Source organism: Thalassophryne amazonica, chromosome 12 (assembly GCF_902500255.1).
Source record: "Thalassophryne amazonica chromosome 12, fThaAma1.1, whole genome shotgun sequence".
Taxonomy (NCBI): Eukaryota; Metazoa; Chordata; class Actinopteri; order Batrachoidiformes; family Batrachoididae; genus Thalassophryne; species Thalassophryne amazonica.
Genome location: NC_047114.1, coordinates 28,244,651 through 28,265,892, shown reverse-complemented (window position 1 = coordinate 28,265,892; position 21,242 = coordinate 28,244,651). Strand labels below are relative to the sequence as shown.

At 41.7% G+C, this 21,242-nt stretch overlaps 1 protein-coding gene across 1 annotated transcript; it reads right to left on the bottom strand.

Moving 5' to 3' along the window:
• Nucleotides 1-1,718: 1,718 nt before the first annotated feature.
• Nucleotides 1,719-21,176, bottom strand: nsun4 (NOP2/Sun RNA methyltransferase 4). The gene is made up of 8 exons (XM_034183285.1): nucleotides 21,032-21,176; nucleotides 15,332-15,551; nucleotides 14,420-14,591; nucleotides 11,198-11,352; nucleotides 10,920-11,080; nucleotides 10,694-10,818; nucleotides 2,744-2,876; nucleotides 1,719-1,979 (listed from the first exon to the last, which is right to left on the bottom strand). Exons 1-8 carry the CDS (start codon nucleotides 21,122-21,124, stop codon nucleotides 1,836-1,838), a joined length of 1,203 nt encoding a protein of 400 aa, XP_034039176.1. The 5' UTR covers nucleotides 21,125-21,176; the 3' UTR covers nucleotides 1,719-1,835.
• Between the last annotated feature and the right edge of the window lie 66 nt (nucleotides 21,177-21,242).

The following is a 21,242-nucleotide window of genomic DNA, read 5'->3' as shown; positions in this document are numbered from 1 at the left end:
AGTCACATAGCACTACTATTATTCTGAACACTACTGTATATAGGACGGCACAGCGGGTTAGAGGTTAACATTATTACCTCACAGGAAGCAGGTGGTGGGATTGTGTCCTGCCTGGTCCTTTCTGCATGGCGTTTGCATGTTCTCCCTGTGTTTGTGTGGGTTCTCTCCAGGTGCTCTGACTTCCTCCCACCTTCCAAAGCCTTGCAGGTAGGTGAAATGAAATCTTAAGTTGACCGTAGGTGTGAGTGAATAAGTTTTCCGTCCACGTGACCCTGCTAAAGACTGGTGGCCTGGCTGGATATAGGCTCCAACTCCCCCCATGACTCTTAATTGAATAACGGGTATTGAGGATGACTGACTATTTATATAGAGCTTTCCCAGGAATCAAAGCTCAAAATAAACTCAATAACATAAGAAGAAATGCCAATTACAAAAACATCAAGTTAAAGAGCTGTAATGCAGTAAAAAAGGTGTGGACTCATGTTTTCTACCCTTTATACTCCAAAAAGAACATTAATCAGTTTTTGTATTTTCTTTCAATCTTCTGGATTTGGAAATGCAGATTAAGGACTTTTGTTTCCAATAGGGCTGAGACTGTAATTATTAATTTTTCCCCCCTTTGTGGGGGGCTCCAAGCAGGGCCTATGTCATATTTAATCTAGATTCATGATTATTTATATTTTCCTACTCAAATCAGTCTGAAGGGCATTATTTTGTATATTTACTGTAAATGGATCACAATTTTCCATTGCATTGCAGAACCAAAAGGCTAATGCCAAACATAAAAATTATATACAGTATCTAGACTAAACCAAAATAGGACTTACGTAGACATGACAAAAATAATTTTGCGTGGTATGAATATTCAATCCTAGGCTACAGAAAAAGTCCATTATCTGCACTCCCGACGGAGAAGACTGAAAGAGAACATTAAAAAATTATACACACAATATGTTTAATAATTTTTAAAAATCCTGAGACCCAACTCGTGTTTTCACCAAAGCTAAAACGCAAAAGGCCGCATGCAGTGCAAATAAATATGTCTAAGTTCATCAAAACAACAAGCCTACTATAGCTCTATTACTATAAGCAACAGGCTGGTCATTGTTGGGGGTGTCCCACAGCAGCCTATAATCAAGGTTCTTTAAAGTGAGCAATATCTCCATCTGGTGGACGTTTACATTGATGCAGGTACAACAGAGTTTCAACAAGAGCTCTAGAATATAAATAAATGTTAATGGTTGCATATACCATGTTGACACTGCTGCCTACGCCTTTTCGCTTTTGTAGCAAAAAACATTATTACAAGTACTTTGACCATTTTTCAGTAACAACCTGGTCTAAAGTTAAGCACAAAGTTCTGTAATTTGTTGTTTACATGGTGCAGTATTCAGATACGCCTCACATAGGCGGGTTCACAATGTGCATACACTTTATACACAAAGGGATGCTCATTACTGCATCATATGACAATAATAATACCTTTCCCCAAAATATTTAAAATATTTTAAACTTGATTTTAATGGTTGAGCACATGGAAGTGAAGCCAAATGCACCCAGGAAATATAAGACACTTTGCTTGTAACAAATTTACAATTTATTGTTTTTTGAAAACTTATTCCACGATATAACGTGTACATATATATTTAACGCCAAAATGACCAGTGCGGGCCCTTCAGACTGCAGTCCAATGTTTCACCAGTGAGCATCATGAAGTTCTTCACCAGTTCCAATATGACATCTGCTGACATGCAGACAGAAAGTGAAGAGTACCAACATTAAGTGTTCACACATCTCCCACAGCTTTGGGCTGGAACTGACTCACGGTCCAAAGTCTAAGTTAGTCTCTGCAGTTTGCACATGTAGATGGGTCCAAAGTTAGCAGCTAGGTGTGGGAAGACCAGCTCACCCAGGTGGACATCAGGAGCAAAGTGAAAAGTTTTCTTAAACATGTGCGTGAGGCGTCGCAGGCTCACAACCTGGAGGTGAGTTCAATTAGAAAACATGTAGAACAGAAAGGTCAAATTACTTATTTGTCAAGCTCAACTCAGATTCCCAATATTTCATGTGAACTTAAAGTCTTTTTCTTATTTCCAAGGACACAACTACGTTTCAGATTCAGACAACTGTACTGATGCCAAAAAGGGCAATTCTTTTGCAGTTTACCCTGTCCAGTAATCCATAAATCAGGCAAACCAACAATTAAAAAATAAATAGAAGTCAATAACAGCAGCAAGATTAAAAAAAATAGAAAAATAAATCATTTAAATGTATCAAATCTGTGTACCATTCATTTTTCAAGATGAAACCAAAAATGAAAACCCAGAAAAAACACGCACTCATTTTTGTCAATATTTGTGATGTCAATGAGGAGCAGGAGGTGCACAGACACACTCATTTATGTTAACTGACATGGGTAGTCCTGGAGAGAAAAAAAAAATTGCGCCTCCTGCTGGTACTGCCATTTCCGGGTCACACAGTTGGGTCAAAAAACAAACAAACAAAAAAACAGGATATGAGCAGTTGTTATCCTTTTTAATTATTATTTTTGATTTGAGCAATAAATAAATAAAATCAAAAAATGGAAAACAAGTCATTATCAGTTTTTTTCATTTTTGTTAAAGAAATGAATATTGATTTATTTATTTTTTTTCCATTTTTAGTTTCATGTTGAAAAAGGAATGATCCACTGATTGTATCACTTTGTTAAATCTGCACCCTGACAGAGGTTTGTCCCACTGACCTGAACATGGATGTTGTCGTGCTCTTGAGCCAAGTGCACAGCTCGTTGTACCACAGTCTGGTTCTGGATTTTGGACACCGTGCAAGTGGAGTAAAGGATCTGTCCCCCTGGACATGCTGCTTTGATTCCTGCTCTGTACAAACAGGGTTTACATTTTATTTAGCATGTTAAAAAGGCATGCCCTGTAGTAGCTTTAAATCATACAAGCAGTGCTGCACGAGAGGCACAAACGCTTTTGGGGCATGTCCCAGTTCTATTTGCTATTTAGATGTGCAAACCTGGAAACAAATGTGTTGATTTATCCAGTTCAATAGTGACGGTCATTTTGTAGTCTAAACATAATGTCAACCAATCAAGAGTCACCTATCATCATCATCATGTCTAAACCAGAGTATGCCAGGCTCAAAGTGCAGTGGTATTAAGCAGACAAGTAGAAAATAAAGAAAAAATAAATTGAAAAATTTAATAATGACCACCAATGGTGCTGTTGTCCAGCAGTCTGCCAGCGGAAATTAGGCTTCTGTTGGGTGAAGAAGAAAAGGTGGAGAGCGTGTCTGGAGGTAGCAACAAAAGAGAAAAATTTGAGGTGTGGAAGAGAGAGTCAGGACTTTCAATACTGGCAGTTTGGGTGGTAAAAAAAAAAAGAGAGTTGGTGGTATGATGGAGAGGAGAATGGTAGACATATTGTGTGTACAAGAGACCAAGTGGAAGAGAAGTAAGAGGAGGTGAATCAAAGGAGGATTCAAACTGCTCTATAGCGGGGTGAGTGGGAGGAGAAGCAGTGTGGGAGTAATTCAGAAGGATTAAGTTGAAAATTGAAGGGATGATGATGAACGTCAACAGAGTATATGCTGCACAAGTAGGATGTGAGATGGAGCAGAAAAAAAAAAGATTTATGGAGTGAGTCTGATGAGGGAGAAGAGAGTGTACCCAAGGAGGAAACAGTGGTGACTGGAGGAGACTTCAATGGGCATGTTGGTGAAGGGAACAGAGATGATGAGGAGGTGATGGGTAGATATGGTGCCAAGTAGAGGAATGTGAAAGGGCAGGCAGTAGAAGATAAAGGAGGAAGACTACTGTGTGAAATTCAGAGTGGATGTGACACAGGCACTGGATGGAGAAGAAATGATGATGGACGACTAAACAGTAACTGCATATGTGGTGAGGGACACAACGAGGAAGGTACAGGGTGTGACATCTGGACAGGAGGCAAGAAGACAAAGAGACTTGGTGGTGGAATGAAGATGTTCAGGGAAGTACAAGGATAAAGAAGTTGTCAAAAAAGAATGGGCACAGTCAGAGATAAAAAAAAAATAGGAGTACAAGGAGATGTGGCTTAAGGTAAGAGAAAAAGGAATGTCGAGAGCTGTACGTGAAAATCAACACTAAAGATGGAGAAAAGGACTAGTAGCGATTGACCAGACTGAGGGAAAGAGCTGGAAGGGATGTGCAGCAGGTTAGGATGACAAAGGATACAGATGGAAATGAGCTGACAAGCGAGGAGAGTGTTGACAAAGTGGAGGACGTATTTTGAGGAGGTGAAGTAAATGTGACTGAGAGAAGGTTGGATGATGTGGAAAAAGGGGCATCCAGTGTAAAACTTGTGCCAAATCAACATGCACATCCACCTTGGATCTGCTGTGGCGACCCCAAGTGAAAACAAGGTATCAGCCAAAGGGTCTTACTACTTATTAAAATCTTAGAAAGTGACAGGATGTCTGAGGAGTGGAGAAGTGTGGTGGTTGCAGTTTTTACAAACATGGGTATGTGCAGAGCTGCAATAACTGCAGAGGCATAAAGTTGTTCAGCCACAGTATGAAGTAGTAGAACCTAGGCTTAGAAAATAAATAGTACCGCAGATACGTTTGCTCCAGCAGTGCTGATGGAGAAGTATAGAGATGGCCAGAAGGAGTTGGATTCGGTGTTTGTGCATTTGGAGAAAGCTTATGACATGGTGCCAAGAGAACTGCCTTATTGTAAGAGAAAGTCTGGAGTGGCAGAGAAATATGTGAGTGTGGTGCAATACGTGTTTACATTCATCATCACCCTTCAATGTTGCAGTGGTGAGATGCACTGTAGGAATGACAGATGCATTCAAGGTGGAGGTGGCATTACATCAAGGCTCGGCTCCGAGTCTTTTCTTGGTGATGAACAGACTACGGACAAGATCAGACAGGAGTCTCCAAGGAACATGATGTTTGCAGATGACATTGTGATCTGTAGTGGGAGTGCAGAACAGGTTGAGATGAGCCTGAAGAGGTGGAGATATGATCTGGAGATAAGCGGAAATAAAGACAGGAGCAAGAAAGAGTGTTAATGGGAGGGGAGCTCCATGCAATAATGTGGTTGCAAAGAACTGTGCAAAGTAATGGAGAGTGCAGTGGAGAGGTGAAGAAGATCGTTCAGACAGGGTGGAGTGGATACAGAAAATTGGCAGGAGTGATTTGTGAAAGGACATCAGGAAGCGTAAAAGGGAAAGACGGTAATAAGGCCATCTGTGTTGTATGGCTTAAAACCGGTGGCACGAACAAAAAGACAGCAGGCAGAATTGGAGGTGGCAGAATGTAAGAAGCTGTAATTTTCTTTGGGAGTGATGAGGAGGAACAGGATTAAAAAAGAACATATCACAGGGACAGCGCAGGTAAAACATTTTGGAGACATAGTCATAGAGGTGAGACTGAGAAGATTTTGACATATACAGAGCAGAGACCCAGGCTATATAGAGAGAAGGATATTGAGGATGGAGTCACCAGGCAGGGAAAAAAAAAAAGGGTGGCCAAAGAGGTTTACAGGTATGGTGAGGGAGGCTAGTGTGACAGCGAACAGGGTGAAATTGAGACGGATGTACGGTGAAGAAGATGATACAGTAGTGTTCAGAATAATAGTAGTGCTATGTGATGAAAAAGATTAATCCAGGTTTTGAGTATACAGTGGTCCCTCGCTATAACGCGGTTCACCTTTCGCGGCCTCGCAGTTTTGCGGATTTTTTTAGTCCAATTTTGCATGCTTTGTGCAGCGCATTGTGTTCTGCGTTCTCATCAAGCAAGCCGGGCACCGCGAAGGCAGAGCACGCGCATTGTTTTCTGCATGTCTGTTTATAAGAATCTTCTCGCCCAGAAGAAAAAAGAGCACCAACAACTACCCATAACTGTGTTCTTCACTTGGAAAAAGACACCTGCACCAAGGTGTGAATCAGCGGAAAAAGACGCGACAGTAGAGCGGCACCAGGACGAAGAGGCGTGATCAGAGGAACTGTGAAATACTGGTCAGTCACTATTAATAATTTCTTATGTGTCCAACCTCGTAGGTTGATCGTTAAAATTAAATTCATTCGTTCTAAAAGCCATCATAATTATTTGTAGGAAAGTGTTCTATTTTTATTTCTCAAACAAATGTTTGGGCCTGAAAACAGGTTGGTCGTATTTTTCTACTAAGGTTTGAACTTTGAGAGTGTTTACACACGAGAGAAAAGTGAGAAAATGTTAATGCCTGTTTGAGAAAAGTGTATAAAGTGTGTAGTGAGGGGTTTTACAGCCTTAAAACGTCTATAATAATTGCAAAAAATAACACTGACTACTTCACGGATTTCACTTATCGCGGGTTATTTTTAGAGCATAACTCCCACAATAAACGAGGGACCACTGTACGAGGTCTGTGAGAAAAGTATCCGTCATTATTTTTTTAAAAAACCATATGGATTTGAATCACGTGTGATTACATCAGCCAAGCTTGAACCCTCTTGGGCATGCGAGAGGTGACGTCATTCGCCTGTGAGCACGCCTTGTGGAAGGAGTGGTCCAGCCCCCTCGTCGGAATTCCTTTGTCTGAGAAGTTGCTGAGAGACTGGCGCTGTGCTTGATCAAACGTTTTTCAAAAACTGTGAGGCACATCCGAGTGGACACCATTTGAGAAATTCAGCTGGTTTTCGGTGAAAATTTTAACGGCTGATGAGAGATTTTGGATTGTTTCTATCGCTGTAAGGACTTCCCACGGAGCGGGACGTCGCGCAGCACTCCGAGGCGATGTCGTCATCCTGTTTCAAGCTGAAAACCTCCAAATTTAAGCCTCTGTTGACCCAGGACATCATGAGAGAACAGAGAACTTTCAGAAGAGGTCGGAATCAGCAGTTTATCTGGACATTCTACTGTTAAAGGAGATTTTTTTTAATGAAAGACGTGCAGACAGATTGGCGCGTCGGCTCACAGCCGGCGCGGCGCCCCCGCCACAGGAAAAACACCTCCGTTGGAAGCCTTAAGGACAAGTTGGAACATGCCCTGCTGTTAAACAATTTCTCAGATACTCACTCAACTGAAAGCCACCAAAAGCCGCCTGGATTTTACAAATGGTTATCAACACGGAAGTGTTTTTCCTGTGGTGGGCGCGCCGATCCGTCCGCAAGTCTTTCATTAAAAAAAATCTCCTTTAACAGTGGAATGTCCGGAAAAACTGCTGATTCCGACCTCTTCTGAAAGTTCTCTGTTCTCTCACGATGTCCTGGGTCAACAGAGGCTTAAATTTGGAGGTTTTCAGCTTGAAACAGGATGACGACGTCGCCTCGGAGCGCTGTGCGATGTCCCGCTCCGTGGGAAGTCCTTACAGCGATAGAAACAATCCAAAATCTCTCCTCAGCCATTAAAATTTACACCGAAAACCAGCTGAATTTCTCGAATGGTCTCCACTCGGATGTGCCTCACAGTTCTTGAAAAAATTTTGATCAAGCACAGCGCCAGTCTCTCAGCAACTTCTCAGACAATGAAAATCCGACGAGGGGGCTGGACCACTCCTTCCACAAGGCGTGCTCACAGGAGAATGATGTCACCGACAGGCGTGAAAAAACTCACGCATGCGCACGAGGGTTCAAGCTTGGCTGATGTAATCACACATGATTCAAATCCATATAGTTTTTAAAAAAAATAAAACTGTCGGTTTCTTTTCTAATAGACCTCGTATTTCTTATTGTTACATGGGAAACAAGGTACCAGTAGATTCAGTAGATTCTCACAAATCCAACAAGACCAAGCATTCATGATATGCACACTCTTAAGGCTATGAAATTGGGCTGTTAGTTAAAAAAAAGTAGAAAAGGGGGTGTTCACAATAATAGTAGCATCTGCTGTTAACGCTACAAACTCAAAACTATTATGTTCAAACTGCTTTTTTAGCAATCCTGTGAATCACTAAACTAGTATTTAGTTGTATAACCACAGTTTTTCATGATTTCTTCACATCTGCGAGGCATTAATTTTGTTGGTTTGGAACCAAGATTTTGCTCGTTTACTAGTGTGCTTGGGGTCATTGTCTTGTTGAAACACCCATTTCAAGGGCATGTCCTCTTCAGCATAAGGCAACATGACCTCTTCAAGTATTTTGACATATTCAAACTGATCCATGATACCTGGTATGCGATATATAGGCCCAACACCATAGTAGGAGAAACATGCCCATATCATGATGCTTGCACCACCATGATTCACTGTCTTCACTGTGAACTGTGGCTTGAATTCAGAGTTTGGGGGTCATCTCACAAACTGTCTGCGGCCCTTGGACCCAAAAAGAACAATTTTACTCTCATCAGTCTACAAAATATTCCTCCATTTCTCTTTAGGCCAGTTGATGTGTTCTTTGGCAAATTGTAACCTCTTCTGCACATGTCTTTTATGTAACAGAGGGACTTTGCGGGCGATTCTTGCAAATAAATTAGCTTCACACAGGCATCTTCTGTCACAGCACTTACAAGTAACTCCAGAGTGTCTTTGATCATCCTGGAGCTGATCAATGGGTGAGCCTTTGCCATTCTGGTTATTCTTCTATCCATTTTGATGGTTGTTTTCTGTTTTCTTCCACGCGTCTCTGGTTTTTTTTGTCCATTTTAAAGCATTGGAGATCACTGTAGATGAATAGCCTATGATTTTTTGCACCTGCGTATAAGTTTTCCCCCCTCCAATCAACTTTTTAATAAAACTACGCTGTTCTTCTGAACAATGTCTTGAACGTCCCATTTTCCTCAGGCTTTCAAAGAGAAAAGCATGTTCAACAGGTGCTGGCTTCATCCTTAAATAGGGGACACCTGATTCACACCTGTTTGTTCCACAAAATTGATGAACTCACTGACTGAATGCCACACTACTATTATTGTGAACACCCCCTTTTCTTCTTTTTTTTTTACTAATAGCCCAATTTCGTAGCCTGAAGAGTGTGCATATCATGAATGCTTGGTCTTGTTGGATTTGTGAGAATCTACTGAATCTACTGGTACCTTGTTTCCCATGTAACAATAAGAAATATACCCAAAACCTGGATTAATCTTTTTAGTCACATAGCACTACTATTATTCTGAACACTGCTGTATATATTGGACAAATCCTCCGTGACTTCACCAGTAGGTTTTCTGAAGAAATGGTTTGAAGCTCAACTGGGGTGCTTTCAAATGCCACCGTCTTGGCATTTCTGAGCAAACCCACAAATGGGTAAAGAGGTGGAGTATGGACAATTCTGGTGTGACTTGGGCAGGGACAAATTCAAATAAACAAATGCCAGACCAAAAAAAAAAGCCTGAACATGCCCCCCTATCTCAGTGTTAGCAAAGGTAAAGCCAACAGGCTAACCTTAGGCCACTTATTTTATTAACACTTTTTTTTTATCATTTGGGCAGTGATTTTCATAACGGGTGGCTTTTGACTGGCATACCGCCTCGGTAACAGCCTATGATCAAATCCCCATCAGACCGGAAAATGGCTCTGGGCCCTTGGGCAAGGTCCTTAATCCCAAGTTGCTCCCGATCTGTAGTACGCTCCTTACATGGCAGCACCCTGACATTGAGGTGTGTGTGTGTGAGTGAGTGAGTGAGTGAGTGAGTGAGTGAATGTGAGGCATCACTGTAAAGGTATTGGACAATAAAAGTACTATATAAATGCAGTCCATCTGCCATTTAACCGTGGAACAACAGCAGAGATAACCTCACAAAGCTCTCAATAAATGATAATTAATGCTAACATAACTGAAATTTCACTCAACAGAAATACTGGAGCGCAGGCTTCTTAGATGGTCAGTTAGTACAACTGACCTCATAACAAGCCACATTATCTCAGACGTTTTGAATAAAATTCTTACAAAAAACAAACACGGTCAAGTTCACAGCAGAGATAAGCTACTGCTAACAAAATTAATGGCGTAAAATAGCATAAATTGATGAGTCATGAAAAAAATAAATGCTTGATACAGTTGTCATGAATGAGTAAAGTAGCTATACAGACCAAAACTGTTGGCTGCAAATAGGTTTATTCTAAGTTGGGGAATTTAATGGTGTGGAGTAAGCAGTGTGGTGGCCAAGTGATCACTTGTTTCTAAAACAGAAAGTTCACGGCATTGAAAACCTTTGCCAAATCAACATGCAGATCCATACTGGACTCACTGTGGTGGCACAGAGTGAAAAGGAAGCCAAAAGAACTCACACACTTTGTTCTATGGAGGTGACTCACTTTGGCAGCAGCCTCAAGCTGTCATTTGAGCAACTGCAAGATGAAGCGCTTCCATGTTGGACTCATGTTTTAGCACCAGAGGTTGGGGTTTGGCTTAATTCCATTTCAGTCCTGTTATGCACTACTGCGCATTTCAGTCCACAGAGCGCACGGGCACAGTGGACCTGCCATGTGAGACTGAGTACTGTGCTCTTCAAATAAAGAAATACACTGCACTGGAGTTTAGACCAGGTTTTGGTGGTCAAAGGTTCAAGCATTGATGTTATGAACCTGCCAGCTTTGTGTCTGATCACACATCAGTTTTAGACCAATGCCCCCACATGAGCACAAGTGGTAACTGAAATTTAGAGGACATGGTTGCTGGATGTATAAACAACTGCACTGGGTGGAAACTAGCAGTAACACTTGCTCTGCAATGCACCTCGCTTTGTGCCAGGTTTATTATCGGGCCCATAACCCCATTGATACATACAGCAGGAGCTCCAGCTGGAGCTGGGGCAGCGTTCGTCTCTCCCCGGTTCTGCTCTTACTGAATATGTTGTTTTCATCCTCCATCAGTGAATGTCTGTCTGTGGTACAGGGAACATCGACAAGGACCTGAAAACCAGAGAGAGAAAAGACCCACCATCTGGAAATGTAACCAAGACACGGAAAATACTAACTTTTCTTCAAATGGAAGACTCATGACGTGCACAAACTCTATCAAAGGAGTTCCTTTCATTTTCCCCCAAAGTGATGCCATCAAAGCAGGTGATGCTCAATCTGTTTTCTGTCAATAAGTGCTTTGGGATGTAGCTTTCGAGGACATTCCTCAGTCGTGATACCCGAGAAGCTGAAGAGTCGTTCATACACAGAAACCCTTTGGCATACAAAGAAACACAGGGTTAGTTAGTGAAACAAGACATAATAAACACAAACACATTGTGAGGAAACCAAATACAGGAGAGAAAGTGGTCACACAAATGATTTCTCTTACCATGAGACTGGGACTGAAGTAAAGCGAGGCTCTTGCCTCCAGGAGCAGCACAGAGGTCGAGCACACTGTGATCCTCTTTAACATCCAGTGCAAGGCAAGGTAACAGTGAGGCTGCATCCATTAGGTAGTAACCCAACAACCCGCCCATATCTGGTCTTAGGACAGGGAGCAGACAGTCATGGAACAGATGAGTTTTACTGCAAAATTAAAGTATATCAGCAATAAAGACACAATAAAGTTGAAATGTTGTTGGCATGTTGGTTTCCCAGTACACTCGTCACCTCACAAAATGGGTTTGATTAGCACCACTTACAAGGAACACTTTTGGTTCAGTTTATGTCTGTAGATAAACTTAAAGCATTAGGGGTCGACTTAATGACATTTGCTTTACAGGCAATCCTTCTTTTATAGAATGCAGTATTACCATTTTTTATTTATTTATTCACTGAAAATGACGAGTTGTTGTGCGTTTGGATGCACAAATAGACACAACAAGGGCTTCAAGATGTACAGATTCCCTTCAGATCCAAACAGAAGAAAAATGTGGGAAAATAAAGTCAGCTGTGTGGGATGGAAGCCGACATCATCATCAAGCTTTGCGAGGTAAATTTATTGTTGTCCCATGTACAGTAATGTACAACAAAACGCACCTAAACCGTCATCATATAAACCAGATATTTGCAGTCACTGGACAAAAAAGTCCAGTAATAAACGCCATATATAATGGATTTTATACAGTGGATTTTCACTCACATTGGATAAAATGTCCCATCCGATCACAAGGTATTTCCATTAAAACCCCGAGCATGTGGGACTGGAGTCATTTCTGTGATTAAAAGCCTGACCGTTAATTTTTTTCACACGTGCTCAGACTTGGAGCCGCAGCCTGACGTGCACCTGTTAAATCAGACACAGCAAAAGGCTGTGATTTGACACTTTTCTCCCTTCACTACATCATCTGCCATCATATTTAATAGTTTCTGCAGTGAGCACGCCGATTACAAATGGATCAGAAACATCCGCAACTTCACAGCACAAAGTCGGAAAAAGAGGAAAATGTTCAGCTTATCTTTGATTTGGAGGTGATGATTGTAGAAAGAAAAGCTTGTTGAGGGTCGAATTAGGCCAGAATAAAGCATAATCCAGAGACAGAGATCTTTAAAGCTGTCACGCACGTTTTTACATGACACGGAGTTAAACAGCAGCAGAAGCATACGTCAGGCTTCAAATTAATTAAATAAATCATCAGAAATTGTGAATTTTTGTAAAATTTGATATCTTAACTATTTTTATATTTATTTTTATAGTACGTATAGCTGGATGTTGGTTAAATGATTTGAAAAGTGCTGAAAATATTAAAGGTTCATTCAGTAGTTCAGTGCAGTTGGAACCAAAATGGCGCCATGATCTGAGTTGACGCCACTCTCTCAATTAAGGCACTCTATCTTCACAGACTCTGCCCGTGAGAGGCCCGGGAACCTTCCACAGGGATAGGGATTATGCAAAACTAATGCTAATGCTAGCAGATGAGTCGTACAAAAATTAAAGACGGAAGAAACAGCTCCTTGAAGGGAGGTGAATTTTATGGCTCTGTTGCTTTCTGAGTCATTCAAATGAATGGGTCATACTGTAATTCCCCCAAGCACATCTGTGGTGTAATCTAGTGCATACAATTTCAGTTCTGTGTGTCTATTTAACCACAGCTGAGAGAATTGTATTTTATATGAATTCTACAAAGTTTCTGCTCATATTTTTATGATGATTCTAATTTACTCCCAGGGTTATATGTATCCTTTGTTTGGAAACACTGCCCTATGTTCTGTGACTGTTACTGAGAGTGTTTTCTAGGCAGCCTAAGGGTAAACTCTCTGGCCCAGAAAGTCACATTTTAAAACATTTCTGAAAATGTTCATCCAAAAACTCAACAGTCAGTGTAACTGCTATGACTAACAGACCATGAACCATTTAAATTCTATTACAACCTTTGTTGTTTGTTTTTGGATACAGTCATCCCACATACTCAACATCTGTCCAAAGCTACATTATAATTCCCCAAATCTGGATTCACTGCACATGATCATTTATCAAGATAAGACTTATTTTTCCAGTTTTAACAACATCATCATATCTCACAATAGTCACGAAAATGACCATTCAAATCAGACCCCAAATTACAAATTTAACCCTCTGGGGCTGATGCCGTCGTATACGATGGCTAAGACCAAGCTTTACCAAATTATAAATAACCTTTGAATGATATGAGATAGAAACCTTTTTTTTGCTGAAAAGTTAACTCTGCAGACTTTTTAGCCAGCCATCGGCCGTCTTTGTACTCCTCATAGAAGCTGTGCGATGACGTGCGCAATATGAGTGTCCAATCGGAATTGGTTCACCATCACATGGTTTTCCAAAATCCAAACGTAGGGCAGATTTACCTAATGTGAAAAGCCAAAGATCATTTTCAGGAGTGATGTGTTACTAGTTGGCCCATTTGAATAGCCCCCTGGGTGCTCCAATGAGTACATACTATTACTACATACTCAGTGCGCCCTACGCCATTACGCACAGCGATCAGTGAAAGCAGGAGCAGACGGAGAGCCTCTGATGACAATCTCACGTGCTCAAACAAAGAGTGTGTAACTATCAGGATTGCTCCACTAGTTTGCATGTGAATGTTACTGGATAACTCTGTTTCTTTCTCTGCATAAACTACTGTTTACCATATCAATGGACAACAAAACGCATAGACCATTTTGTATATATTGTTCAAAATGTGTATTTGTGTTTATTGTTTGAACCTTTTTGTTGTACAGCCTTTCATACAAGACTTCAAATTACCTTTATAAAGTGTCAAAACAATTGTTTATTATAGTTTGCTGTGTGTTTTAAATAAATGTGTGTGCAATTTTTCCTTGCCTATTTTCGATTGTAAACCTTTATTACACTCGTAAAACACAACAAAAACATATATATTCTGAAAGCACAGGTTGTCCTGAAAAAAAGAGACATAAAACTTGATTGTGAGATGCAGGGAGAACTGTTAACAGCAATAATAAAACATTTATGCCAGGCGAGTGAACCGTCCAAAAAATGCCCTCGGACCCCAGAGAGGGTTAAAGGATTATTCTCTATTCTGAACAAAAATATATCCACATATTTTTGAGTAATCCTGCTAACAAATACAGACAGACAAATCATAAGTCTTTGGTAGAGGTCCCTCACCTTGCACTTTTGAATCTTGTGATGTTTCCTCTGGGAAACACACAGCACCTGATGTTAGGACTAAGACAAAGAGGTGGCAGCTGGGAATCATCAAAGCCAGAGGTCTTCAGCAAAGCACCAGTGGATTCCATTTCCTCACCACCTTCTGGCTCTCTTTCCAAACATGGCTGAGCTGCAGGTACAATTAAGACATTTTTAGAGGAGGCTCCACCTTCTTCCTCCAAACATACAAGTTATGCAACTTTAGTGCCTTCGAAAGACATTTTCACTGAAAACCCTGTATCAGGTTAGGTCAGGTCAGGTCTGGGACCACGCACACAGCAGAACCACCCTGGGTCCTGCACTGCAACCACTCAGGTTGGACCATTCCCACCTCCGGAAAGTAGTCTGTCTGCTGCAGCCTAGTGAAACATGGGCATTCTTTTGGCCCTTTCTATAGTTGCTTGGGTACCCAATGAGGCACCCATGCACTGGATCATACTCAGGAAAGTGCCTCACATGGTCAGACCACTGTAGCTGATGTTACCTCACAATTCAAATAGTGCACTTCATCTGAGTCTCCCTAAGTAGCTGCTCATTTGACACAAAGTCCTTTCCACACTGTCCAAGGATCCTCCAAGAAACCTGGTACCAAAGACATCTAGTCATCGCCTTCGGTCACTGGTTAGCATTAAACTCTTACAACCATACAGTAAGAAGACACAAAGCACCAGGACCCTAAAGACTTGGGCTTTCATTCTCCTGCAAAGATAATGGCATCGCCACATATATTCTGGCAAAAAAATAAATAAATCAGGATTTGTGGGATTAAAAACACATGTTTCATTGGATACTCATTTAATTTTAACATGTACACAATGTTTTCCTACATCATGAACTCTCAGTGGCTTACTACAGGAACTGCACGCCTACCCTCAGGCTCTGTGTCGCTGATAAAGTCTCTGCATCCTTGAGCTTCAAGGTGTGAGAGAACATCTTCATAAGAAAAGTTGTTCAGCAGCGCTCCATACTTCTTCTCAGAGAGCAAAGCAGAACGGACCGATGGCCACAGCGGCCCCAGCTGTACACTGTAGGTGGCATCAAACTGCTGAAGGGCCAGTTGGGTGGGAGGGAACTTGGGACGTGTGACAGCCTATTAATAAGATATGAGTTCAGAAAACACAGTTTTATACTCAGTGAACACTTTATTACACAAAGCTGTTTGTTAATGTAAATGACAGCCAATACTGGACCTCATTCACTACAGCAGGAGCAGGATGGCGTACATATTGATTTATTTGAGACAGAAATGTCTGCAGAGCACTTGAAGCCCAAGACAAATTTCCGCTTGGGGACAATAAAGTCTATCGTATTGTATAATGGTGGGATAGTACAGTTGCAAAGAGTAGAATCGAGTCTGGGACCATGTACTGGTACTGTGCTCTGCCACTTCCATAACACAATGCATCTTTTTTGGGTCCTGGATGGCAACCAAAAAGCCAGACAACAGCCTAACCCACATCTCTAAATTAACCATCTATCTGCTGCAGCCAGGTGAAACATAGACATACCCTAGGCCCAGGGGTCTTCAACTCCAGTCCTCGAAGGCTGGTGTCCTGCACCTTTTAGATCTGTCCCTGGTCCAACACACCTGAATCAAATGGCTGAATTACCTCCTCGGTATGCAGTCAAGTTCTCCATAGTACTGCTAATGACCTCATTAATTGACTCAGGCGTGTTGAAGCAGTGACATGTAAAAGTTGCAAGACACCAGCCCTCGAAGACTGGAGTTGAAGACCCCTGATCAAGGTCTTCTCCAGCCTCAACACTCAGCTACCTATGTGCTGGACCATGCACAGAGAAATGTACCACATGGACAAACTTTTGGTCATACTTACTGTATGGTTGTGAGACTTGGACATAACCAGTAACCTAAGGTGGTACTAGCTCTCTCTGGATGATCCTTGAGCACCACTGAAATGACATTGTCTCAAACCAGAGGTTACTTAGAGAGAAAGAGATGAGGAATATCACTTGCTTCGTGAGGGAGCGTCAGCTTCAACATTTTGGCCATGTTGCGCCTTTCTTCTATGCATAATCCAACACATAGGTTATGGAGCACCGAGGACCCCAGTGAGTGGAGAAGGCTATGAGGACGCTCATGTTTTACCAGACAAATAGCTGATTATTTTAAAGATGCAGGGAAAAACCAGATCTCTGCCTGGGTGGTTGCCATCCAGGTCCTAAGGCGATTCCATGGATGCAGCAAAGCACAGCACCAACACACGTATGTTCCCAGACTTGACTTGTACATCTGTGTGAGTTTGATTGTTTAGCCACAATTAGGAACATAAACGTTTAATACGAGTGAAGTGCAGCACAGTGGCGCGAAGCTCGCTCTATGGTAGACGAAAGCACAACTGGAAATGGCACAAAAATTCAGCCCCAGTGGAGAAAAAGCCACAAACTGGACAAAATTGTTGTAAAAAGCCATAAAAAGCCACAAACCAATGGTAGATGAACATAGACATTATAAAGAGGAGTAGACGCTGCATTAGTGCTGAGGTGCAAGAAATGCAGCCACCATCTTGGGCCAGTCATCATAGTGATTCTATCACATGGCCGACGGTAGACATAGACATTACAAAGAAGAGCAGACGCTGCATTGGTTGCTGAGGCACAGGAAATGCGGCCACCATCTTGGACTGGTCATCGTAGTGATTCTATCACAAGGCACAGTGAAGGTTTGATTTTGTAATCTTATTTTCTTTTTTAATCTTTCTAATATAATATGTTTTAAATACCAAATGTTCCAATACTTTTTGAAGGCACTGTATCCTAAGCTTATGATGAGTGCAAAATGAGTGTGGTATTCTCGAGGTCAGTGCTCCGTCACATCAAAAAGTGGCCAATCCGAGGGGGAGAATTTGTGGCCGCTCAGTGAAAACATGCTCGGTCTGTATGTTGTTCTACTGAAATCAGCCGTTTTTTTATGCACCGCGAGGCGGGGCATATAGCATCCGGGTTGCCCTTCTGTCTGTTCGTCTGTCTGTCCGTCCGTCTGTCCAGCCGCAATTCATTCGCCGCAACATAGCTCGGCACCTATTGCTTGCAAAAACTTCATATTTGATGGGTACATGCCTTGGAGGAGTACTTCAGATGGGTTCGAAGGCCGGTGACCTTGACCTACTTTTCAAAGTCACCAATGGTCACACCTTCCAATCCTTCGCTGCAACGTAGCTTGGCACCTATTGCTCACAGAAACTTCATATTTGATGGGTACATGCCTTGGAGGAGTACTTTGCATGGGTTCAAAGGTCGGTGGCCTTGACCTACTTTTCAAGGTCACCAATGGTCACAACTGTCAAATCCTTCACCTGAAATTTGTTTGCCACAATGTACCTCGGCACCTATTGTTCACAGAAACTTCATATTTGGTGGGTACATGCCTTGGAGGACTACTTTGCATGGGTTCAAAGGCCGATGACCTTGACCTACTTTTCAAGGTCACCAGTGGTCACAACTGTCAAATCCTTCACCTGAAATTTGCTTGCCGCAATGTACCTTGGCACCTATTGCTCACAAAAACGTCATATTTGGTGGGTACATGCCTTGGAGGAGTACTTCACATGGGTTTTTTAGGCCGGTGACCTTGACCTACTTTTCAAGGTCACCAGTGGTCACAACTGTCAAATCCTTCACCTGAAATTTGTTTGCCGCAATGTACCTCGGCACCTATTGCTCACAAAACTTCATATTTGGTGGGTACATGCCTTGGAGGAGTACTTTGCATGGGTTCGAAGGCCGGTGACCTTGACCTACTTTTCAAGGTCACCAGTGGTCACAACTGTCAAATCCTTCACCTGAAATTTGTTTGCCGCAATGTACCTCGGCACCTATTGCTCAGAGAAACTTCATATTTGGTGGGTACATGCCTTGGAGGAGTACTTCACATGGGTTCAAAGTCCAGTGACCTTGACCTACTTTTAAAAAATTACCAACAGTTGCATTTGTTCGCAGGCTACTGACTTTTTATGGTCACTGTTGGCCACATCCTCTAAATAAATATGTCAATCTCCAATTTTTCCACTGTGTATCCCAGTTTGCATCAAATATATAAGGGTTCAATCAAATACCTACCCCACACCTGTGCATATTACTGCACTTTACATGGAAAATAGTACTGCACGCGGGGCATTTTGTGACAAATGTCTGTAGTTATTGTCTCTAACGGCCAGCTGACATCTATCATTCCCTGGAATGATTCTGACCCCTTTGAAAAGTGACCAGATTACATGCATTTGTATTGAGTTCGGCGATGTTTTCACCGAGAAAACCTGCCCCCTTGAGGTTAAATGCCTGGAGCCAACCTTGAGAATTATTACTGTTTTAAGAATGTTTAATTTTCATTGTTGCTGCCCTTTGTGTGAAATCACAGTCATATTGTATATCATATTGATATGACAATTTGCCATATGATGATTTGCCCATATTGTAGGCAAAACAAAATAATAAAAATGCTTAAAAAGGTGGGGGTCTGGGGGAGCAGAGCAAACCAGAAGCTGAAAGGCAAAACAAAAAATATTTAAAAGGCAGGGGGTCTGAAAGGTTTTAGCAATTTACTCAAAAAAGTCTGAAGGACCGATATGACATGGTGAGATGCTGAAGGGGTGAGACTAACGCACTGAATGAGTGTGCAGTGTCAGCACAAACCATTCAAAAAAATGGGGGTGGTTGAGTGTGCAGTGTCGACACAAACCATTTGGAAAATGGGGCGTCCGCTCGGTAGCGAGTATGCTGTGACCGAAAACGAACGATGTCCAGACGCTAGTCGATTAATGTGCAGCTTGTCTTGCTGCTCCAACAAGTCCTTGCATTTTCTTTCTTCTTTTTGTTTTGTAATTCTTACTTTATATTCTCTGCATTTTGACAACACTTTTATTGTATGAAAATGTATAGTCCCTACAAGAAGATGTATGTTTTCTATACTGTTGGACTGTGCTCAATTAAAAAACAAATAAATAAATGAATCAAATGAAACAAATGAGTCTTGCTGATGGCCACAAGCTTCAACGAGAGAACCAGAGCTGTGAATCCTCGAAAATGACATGAAGTGAGTGCCATGAACTTATGTTAATTCATATTATAAAGGCCAATTTCCCAACTTCCCAATTTTCTTCTGTATCTAAGAAAAAAAAAATCCCTCATCAATTTTTTCTGATGTCAAGGATGATAAAGTTTGTTTTTTTTTTTTTTTTAAATGGGGCTTAATTGTTTCTAAGGCTGCTTTGCAGTGAAACGTTTTAAAATGTGCATTGTGTATACATACACACACACACACAAAGATGTGTAGATACATACACACACTGCACATTTTAAAACATTTCACTGCAAAGCAGCCATAGGAACAATTAGGCTCCATAAAAACAAAATAGTTTACCATCCATGACGTTAGAAAAAAAGTGATGAGGGAGGCATTTTATTGTTATTATTTTGTTAGAAACAGCTTGCACACATACAGTAAGCGACAGTAGTTTCACTGCAAAGCAGCCTTAGGAATAATTAGCCCCACCCCCAAACCAAAAAAAAGGTTCTCATCATTGACATCGATAAGAGTTTTTTTTTACCACGCATTATGATTAATCGCATGTGTTGCTGGAGAATTACCAGGACCCATTACGTGCAGTCAAGAATAAGTTTCCGTGCTGTTGCACGCCATCGTGCGTAACAGTGCATTGTTAAGTTCTGTCACGTTGTGAATGTGGCAAATTGTCTCCACACACAACCCATATTCATCCATCAGCTGCTGAACAATTCAGATCGCTCCAGTTTGCTCCACAGCAGAAGAACTTTGTGACTGCATGCTTAGTTGGGCTCTGTGGAGTGGCGCAGAGAGGAGAAGGAGACGGAGAGAGCCAGATGTGTGGCTCCGTGCGGCTCTCGTCTCGCTCGTTTTTCCAAGCATCGGGCACATGCAGCAGGTGAAACACCTGCAGGAGTGCACTGAGGAGCACTGGAACAAGACTTTTAGCTGACTTGGCATCACTGTACTCTTTCAGTTTACTGCAGCAATAAAACTGAATGCGGTGAAGCAGGGTTTAATTGTGCACACGAATGCTGTCACACTCTATTAAGAATCATCACTAATCAAGACGGATCAACACAGTTGCGACCTCCACGACATGAGGCGAAATGAGGGTGGTGTGATGTGTGGTGATGTTTTCACAGCCAAAAACATGCTCCACGAAAATCACGAATATCACGCACCAACACGCACTATTAAGAAACATATTCAGATGCGTTAAGTCACGTTAAGAATGTCAGGAATGTGCCAACAATGACGCAAATGACATTTGTAACGCGTCCTGCCAATGAGTAAACGCAGCATAAGGTTTTCCTAAATTTGATGACAACCTAAAATTGAAATGTTAACCATATAACTGTGTGTACACATGCCTAGAATTCCATGACACTGACGGCATTTATTTTTAACAGAGCTACCGAGTTAAATGAGTTTGTTGGTGTTGGTAAACGTAACGTGCTACCTACGTTTCCTGATAACAAGAGACTCGAGAGTCTTATTTTTTTTTTTGCTGACCATGTTTAACTAGTAGAATACCATTTCTAACGTACCCATTTATTCTTCACTCGTGTTCTTCTGGGCATCACACGCACTAAATCTCTCAGTTTTCTCAACAAAACGCCTCTCGGCATCAACACGGCCATGGCGCGTCGCTTTAGAAAGGTCCGACTTTACTCAGAACCCAAACAACCGTTCCGAGACTCACACTTGGGTGGTGGGCGGGACTGGTGTTCAATCTAATGCAGTGATTGGAGCAGAGAC